General features: G+C 44.6%; 1 protein-coding gene across 1 annotated transcript; it reads right to left on the minus strand.

Moving 5' to 3' along the window:
- Positions 1–3,476: 3,476 nt before the first annotated feature.
- On the minus strand, positions 3,477–6,859 carry LOC121835435 (gastrula zinc finger protein XlCGF49.1-like). The gene is made up of 2 exons (XM_042289625.1): positions 6,784–6,859; positions 3,477–4,201 (listed from the first exon to the last, which is right to left on the minus strand). Exons 1-2 carry the CDS (start codon positions 6,857–6,859, stop codon positions 3,477–3,479), a joined length of 801 nt encoding a protein of 266 aa, XP_042145559.1.
- Between the last annotated feature and the right edge of the window lie 977 nt (positions 6,860–7,836).

The following is a 7,836-nucleotide window of genomic DNA, read 5'->3' on the forward strand; positions in this document are numbered from 1 at the left end:
AGTGCTTGAGAGCGACACTGTTAGCGCAAACAAGCGATTGTAGTTTTTTGCAGTGTGTCTCGAAGAATCAAATGACTGCCATCAATATTATAAGTGTCTTTGAAAGTGCTCATCTGGGCCGCTAACCTAAGCGGTATACAATTTGGTACCTTCTAACACCATTTCGAAGTAACATTTAAAAAATCGTCACCATCGTGTTCGCGGTAACCTTGTCGCGTTTCGTAGTCCCACATTTTGGGGACCATCTTGACAGAAACACTTCAAGTGGTTCAAGTAGAAATATCTTTCGTTGGAGCTTGTCTGAAAGTTATGTATATTTTAAGAATACGTTGACAATAAAAACTAGTTCACAACATAACTAAATAGCTCGCCGGCACCTTTGCTTTAATTGCATTAACAAAATTTCGGCACCTATTTTTAAGGAGAAAATGTGAGCAAACCAGGGTTAGAACGATGGAGACTTTTCGCGGAGAGGGTGAGATGTGCGGGGCTTTATACCAATGGGTTTAAACGGGACGGGCGCAAACGTAAAGGTGTTTCGGGAACGGGGTGAAAAGGGACAGGTTCAAATGGTAAGGGCGATTCAGGAATTCTCCAGTATGAGCCTCAGCCGGTACACGAAAGCTGTCTTCCGGAGCTTTTCGGAGCGCTTGTCACGGTGACCCCTCTGTGTGTGCCACCGAGTGGATTTTCTGCTAGTCGCCCCATTTTTGAGCAACTGCTGTTCTTGCGAAAGTGGGTGTGTGGTGCAAAGCGCTATTCCTCCGATCCTATGAACACCAGGCATCGGACGGCGTCCCATCCCATTCACCTTTTTATACGCCCCTATCTATGACATCACGTAGTCAGTAAACATGTGAGTAGTGTTCCAAAACGAGTATTTTTTTTTTCTGAAAAGAACCGCCGTGTTTAAATAAATTAGTAAGCTAAAAAAAACTTCCAAATGGGGGCGCAGCGGCGCAACCCTTTTGATGGCTCCCTGGGCGACCTTCCGGGACGCCTACCCCCGGTCCTGGTCTAAAGTCCAGGATATCGAAAAAATACGATGTTCTTTTTTTCTTCGGGGCTAATTTGAAGGAGGAACTATTTTCTGCGGTTGCCGTCGTCACGAACGTTTACAATTAGGGTCGATACGTCCTTATCAGTGTTCCAATTTCTTTTTTTTTAGTAACTGTCGCTAAGCCCAGTTTGCACGCTTAATCACGATTAGAATGTGTCGTTAGACTACTGTTGTCCTTGTTGATTTGTGTTCCCTACACCGCGGCTTCGACTTATCATGAATAGATCTATCCTTTTTGTCACCCATAAGAGCGTTGAATATTTTACTATTAATTACACTAAACTCGGTCCTAAAATTTCTCCACCAGATAACCCTAGTTATATTGTCCTTGTAATTTTTTATCAATTTATTCGTGTGCGGACCGCTTCGTGACACACCTTTAATATGCCTGCTTTAAGTGCGCTTGAAACTGGGTTTTAAGGGCTTTCAGAACAAACTCATGAAATAATCGAGAAATCGGCTCGCAATCTCCACTCTGCGCGTGCCCAACAGCGTGCACTGGTTCGCCGAGTTTCTAAAAGAGTTAAATCGGAGAGCCTTTTGGCAGCATTCCCAAGAAGGGGTATACTGTACTTTAATGCATTATACCCCATTTTCTTGGGAGTACCTATAAATACTTCCAATGAGTGTATCCCTTCAAATGGAGAAAACAATTTTCGACACGCGGTTACTTCTTTGTTCAATCCAGCGTTTTATTCAACCAAAGTTTATTGCTGAGCCCTCATGGTCGTGCAAAAAATTACTAAATAATTTGCGAAAAAACAGAAAAAAGAAAAAGAGCACAGTCAATAAAACCAGTTTTCAAAATAATAAACATAAGCAACAAATCTTACAAACTAATAACGCACAAAGAAATGACTTTCTTAACATTGCTGCTATTGAAAGACCTTAGTTATTTTATAAGTTCGTATATTTATCGTCATGAGTAGGCCGACTTGTAAGGTACAGTGCTAATCACACTTGTCTATAACGCGCGGGCGTGCAGCTTTCTCCGGAGAGCGCTAGACTGGTGGCATTCGCGGAAACTAAGCTAGTCACGTGGCGCAACATGGAACGGCCCGCTCGAGGGGTGTTCTGCCCACTCTATCAGCTGGCGGCGAACGCGGAAGGCTGCTCGCACGCTTTTTACAAACATCATTGCTCGAACAATAAACAGACTAAAGCATGACGGTGTATCAACGATGTCGTCATCAAAAAACAAAAATATATCATAAAGCACTTTATTTTTATCGCTTATCAAGCTGATAGAGTGGGCAGGACACCCCTCGAGCGGGCCGTTCCATGTTGCGCCACGTGACTAGCTTAGTTTCCGCGAATGCCACCAGCCCAGCGCTCCCCGGAGAAAGCCGCTCGCTCGCGCGTTATAGACAAGTGTGATTAGCGCTGTACATAAGTGACCTTACAGACAACACAGAAACTTCAGGTGCATCACGTGATTAATGACTCTAAATGAATAAAAAAAGATAAGGCTTCAGATATTTTCTTTTTTTCGTGTACAAAAAAGTGAAAGCCGTTTACAACTCCCTGTAATGCCGAATTGGAGGGAAGCTCTTGAGGAGGAGGAGGGAAGGGTACTGAGGGCCACGTGTTCTCGAAAGGGGGGGGGGGGGTCACGTGACCCCCCCCCCCCCCGAGGTCACGTGACCAAAATTTCACCGCTAGATGTAGCGTTGAAATTTTTCCGCTAGATTCAGCGGGGAAATTTTTTCCGCTAGATTTAGCGGGGAAATTTTTTCCGCTAGGTTTAGTGGGGAAATTTTTTCCGCTAGATTTAGCGGGGAAATTTTCCCGCTAGATTTAGCGGGGAAATTTTCCCGCTAAATTTAGCGGGGAAATTTGTTCCGCTAGATTTAGCGGGTAAATTTTTTCCGCTAGATTTAGCGGGGAAATTTTTTCCGCTAGATTTAGCGGGGAAATTTTTTCCGCTAGATTTAGCGGGGAACTTTTTCCGCTAGATTTAGCGGGGAAATTGTTTCCGCTAGATTTAGCGGCGCAAATCCCGCTGAATTTAGCGGGGAAATTGTTCCGCTGAATTTAGCAGGGAAATTTTTTCGCTAGATTTAGCGGGGAAAATTTTCCGTTAAATTTAGCGGTGGAATTTTTTCGCTAGATTTAGCGGGGAAATTTTCCCGCCAGATTTAGCGGGGAAATTTACCCATAATGCACCGCGCGGTTACGCCGACGCCGCTCAAGCCGGAAACGGGCGCCTAAGAGCTGCGCTCTAAAAAGACCTCTGGTCGCTTCGTCTAAGGGAAATTCACATTTTTTATCTGTGTTTGCGCAATAAATAACAGGCTGAAACATTTTGAACTATGCAAAACACACACTGCTCGCAAGTAGAACCGCTGCAGGTCTATCGCCAAGCCAAATGAACACACGTCGGTGCTAGAGTATTCCGTTTAAATCCATTCCACAACTACGATGCACGCTGCTGTTTCGATAACTTGCGATGTATCTTCCGATGAGCGTGTAAATTGCTATGAGCCGCGAACGCTCTACTGCAGGTCTCGCACTTGAACAGCTTCTCTCCGGTGTGAGTCCTCTTATGATTCGCCAAGCGAGTTTTCTGAGTGAACGTCCTGCTGCACGTGTTGCACCTGTACGGCTTTTTTCCGGTGTGAGTCCTCACATGCATCGTCCAATCCCATTTCTGAGTAAACGCCCTGCTACACGTGTTGCACTTGAACGGCTTCTCTCCCGTGTGAGTCCTCTCATGATTCGCCAAATGGGTTTTCCGAGTGAACGCTCTGCAGCACGTGTTGCACTTGAACGGCTTCTCTCCGGTGTGAATCTTCTCATGAACCGCCAAGTTGGGTCTCTGAGCAAAGGCCCTGCTGCACGTGTTGCACTTGAACGGCTTCTCTCCGGTGTGAGTTCTAATGTGAGCCTTCAAGGTACCCTTACGCGCGAACGTTTTCTCGCAAACATCGCAACTGAAGGGCCTCTCTCCAGTGTGAGTCCTCTCGTGGATGGCGATACCCGCTGCAGAGGGACATGATTGAGGACAGAAGCGGCACCGGTGCTTGTCCCGGTTTCGGTGCGTTTGCTGCTTTTGTGGGTTGGTGGGGGGAGAGGTGTCACCCCTGCGGCTGTCCTGGTCGAAGGTATCCACTTTGTCGCCTGAGTATGCTTCGATCAGGTCTGTTGGGATGACAGGACAAAGCAAGAAATGTCGGCGCTGTTTTTGTTGTTCTGAACATGGGAATTTTGAGTACCTAGATGAACATGGTCCAGAATACCTACATCATGCCGGTGCAGCCTAGAGCAGGTATTCATTCATTTGAGATGTTAAAAAGGTTCAATCGTAATACTTGTAAAGGTCTATAGGCAATCTTTTAAGATCCCACTCTGGCAGCCCCATGCTGCGGCAGCTGTGGTGGCTTGCGCGTTCTCCTAACCAAGTGCGGAAGGAAAGTCAAGCCGCCGCGGCTGCTGCTGCACAGTGTTGGCGGTAACGTGTTACAAGTAACGTCGTTACCGGTACCGCCTTTTTTCTTTCAGTAACGTAGTGATGTATTCATTAGTTTTCTAAATCTACAAATTTTCTAAATTTTTCCAATCTTTTCCCCACGAAAAAATTTCCGCTTTAGAAAAACCCCAACCAGCGCCTGTCATGTTAAAGTCGAAACACGCTGTCGCCAAAAGAAAACAAAAGCGCTGTTACCGTCAATTTATAAATAAAAAGTAACGCAAAAGTAACGTGCGTTACGTTCTGTCGGCGACAGTATCGCGTTCCTTTATTTCGCAAGTAACGTAGTTCTTTACTTTTTTACGGTAACGGCTACAACACTGCGGCTGCTTACCGCTGCCAGTACGAAGCGCCGGGTGATAGCGTGTTGACATTCATAATGATCGCGACTGTGTTTTAAGTGACGCTGGAAGGGTCATTCACACACCCACAGATTATTAGGTTACACAAAATAGCATTCAATAAGCTCGTGGAACAGGGATGGGCAAAATACATGCAAATATGTATCGAAATACAAATACAAAATACTTCGTCAAAAATTTATTTAATTACAATTCTAATTACATTTCCAAAAAAGCATTTAAGTACAAGATACAAATACAGTCAAATGTATTTGGTCTCCTCCAAATACTTTTTCAAATACATTCCTCGAAATTTGCGTCAGCGACTTCAGGGCACCGCAACGGGTTTCTGGTTATCTCATTTTAATTTTGCATCGCACACTCGGGAGTTAGTGTGCGAGGCTGTAGTAACGTAATAGAAATATAATCACAAAAAATGTAATCAGCTTGGACGTACTAGGTTAAAAATGTACAGAGCTTCAGGCAGAATTTTTTGTCGATTACATGTTGGTATAGACCAACAAAGAGCAGAGACGACCAAGATGCGCAGCACTAGCTAGAGAATTTTTTATTGCTGCAACTCGCACCAGTTACGAAAATCTGGACGACCCGCGCATTTAGAATGTTCCAGGCAAAAATATGGATGGAAATCAGGCTGGAAAGCATCACACGTTGTCACGGGCACTTATTTAGCCAGTCTGCCTGTGAACGTCGATTTCGTCACTATTCTTGCCCTGGACTAGCACCGTAATCACAAAGTCACTAAACGCTTGTGCTTGATTGAGTGACACTGCATTTGGCGCAGAACGTAGTTTTCTTCCTGCTCTGGACAGTGACAATAAATTTGAGGGATGTATTTTCGCCAACAAAATTGTATTTAATTACAATTGTATTTGAAATACCCACGTTTTAATATTTAAATACACACTTCAAATACACTACCCAATTTGTAATTAAATACAAATGCAAAAAACACAAAGTATTCAAAATACGTGTTTCAAATACTTGTATTTGAAATACTGCCCATCCCTGTCGTGGAATAATCGTTGTGCACCTTAGAAACTTGAAAAATCGCTAAGGTACACAGTAATTATTTTACGAGTGATTTGAAACAGCAAAAAACGCGGCCCTATATCGTCAATGATGTGGACATTTGCCAGCCTATAGCTAAACTTCTAAAGCAGGGGTGGCCAGGCTGACCCGGCCTAAGAGCCGCAAACGAAAACCCCCAAATTTCCAAGAGCCGCAGGGGGGGAGGGGGGGGGGGGGCAGGCAAACTTTTGTCCAGTGCAGTAAACGAAACTCGAGCTACTTTCAATCTATCCGAGTCAAAAGCAGTCCGACTGTACGTAAGGTAGCAGTAGCACAAGGCTACCAAACTGCAACCTGTCTTTCGATTTAAAACGAGGTCCATTTCACTTTTTATGGGGGGGGGGGGGGGGGGGGGGGTGGAGCCGCGAGCCGCACTTTAACACGCGAAGAGCCGCAGCTTGGCCACCCCTGTTCTAAAGCTTCAATCACATTTGGAACAGCCAAACATATTTTGGGCTATTTCATGCGTCGAAAATTATTTATAGCATTTCTGAAAGCTACTCGATCAAACGGAACTGAAGGAAAAAATACAATTTTGTAATATAAATAAACAACTCGGCATGGTACATTTCTCTGATATCAAATACTATGTATGCGGTATATTTTTTCGGTTTGGTGCAGACCGCTAATTAAAACTTAATGAAGTTTCCACTTGGAAAAAAATTTGTGTACCACATCAGACTCCTTACGTTTTCCACCTTCTAAAAAACCGAGCCTACAAAAAGGTTTTCTATCCGTGTGGGACCGTTCATGAATCTGTGAAGGTGTGCTAAGAGGGTACGAGGCTGTATGACTGTTTTCCCGTGTGCTTCTTCTCATACCTGGTGTTAGTTCCGTGGGCACCATAAGATTGGCGGCAGAAGTCGCACCGCCGTCCGTCCTCCCCTCCTGGTCCATCTTCAATGGTTGCCTCTGCAATTCGGTTCTTTGGAAGGAGAGCTCCGCCCCCTTGTCCTCGCCGTCCGTTCTCTGCCATTCGGAGTCGGATGCTGCGTGGGCAAGTTCTGTTAGGAGTGAAGATCAAATTTTGTTTTGTTCATTTTTTTATACTATACCAATACAGAAGCTCAATCACAACGAAACTTAAGGAACAAGCAAACATAAACACATCATGCTGATGAAGTAGAGAAATTCAGGGGTTTACATTGATATTGCGGTGTAATTCAAAAAGTAAAATAATAATATCACGATCAAACACCCGCACCATAACTTGATACTGAATACACCGAAAACGTCGACTGTAAAAATGCACGTGAATCAAACATAAAAGTGATCCTTCTCTATTAATACGTGCTTCAAAGGTTTTACTTCACCTTTAAACATACGGTAAAAGATTACTTCGATACAGATCTACATAAATCATGAAAGACACAGCTGGGTACGATCAAAGAGCGCGGTTTAGTTACATCGCTCCTGCTCTGTAGTGCTGAAAAAAGGCAGGCATGCCACAAAACCAACAACTGCACGGTATATCGCCGCCACAGGTTTTGAGAATTACACGTGAACAAAATGGACATGGTGTGTCGGCGAACGAAGGTAGGGACGGGAATGGAAATGTTGCATGTAGTTGGCTGAGCTGTGGCCATTCCCTATTTGATCCGACTAGTAGGTCCCATTTATCTGGGGAAAAACGTAGCCCAAGGTTCTGGCACTGCCATAGGTTGGTCTGGCTGGTGGCTGGCACTCTTTCCCAGGCAGCGAAGGATCGCTCACGCTTGCTTTAAGAGGATTCCCGGATAGTTCGGCCTGCAAAGTTTAGAAGGATGAGGGTTAATAAACAGTCGCCAACACAAAGCTACTTTACCTGCCCTCAAATATCATCACACTGGATGAGTGCAACTAAAACTGAAGGATACCAGTGCCTGGAATTGGTC

The sequence above is a fragment of the Ixodes scapularis genome, unplaced genomic scaffold, assembly GCF_016920785.2.
Source record: "Ixodes scapularis isolate PalLabHiFi unplaced genomic scaffold, ASM1692078v2 PGA_scaffold13__105_contigs__length_92229423, whole genome shotgun sequence".
NCBI classification, from domain to species: domain Eukaryota; kingdom Metazoa; phylum Arthropoda; class Arachnida; order Ixodida; family Ixodidae; genus Ixodes; species Ixodes scapularis.

Bases quoted from the DNA above. Each gene is read 5' to 3' on its own strand.
- LOC121835435 (XM_042289625.1), bottom strand. From the start codon at position 6,859: ATGGACCAGGAGGGGAGGACGGACGGCGGTGCGACTTCTGCCGCCAAT. The intron at 4,202-6,783 runs GTATGAGAAGAA...TCATCCCAACAG, and splicing joins GCCCACGGAACTAACACCAG to ACCTGATCGAAGCATACTCA.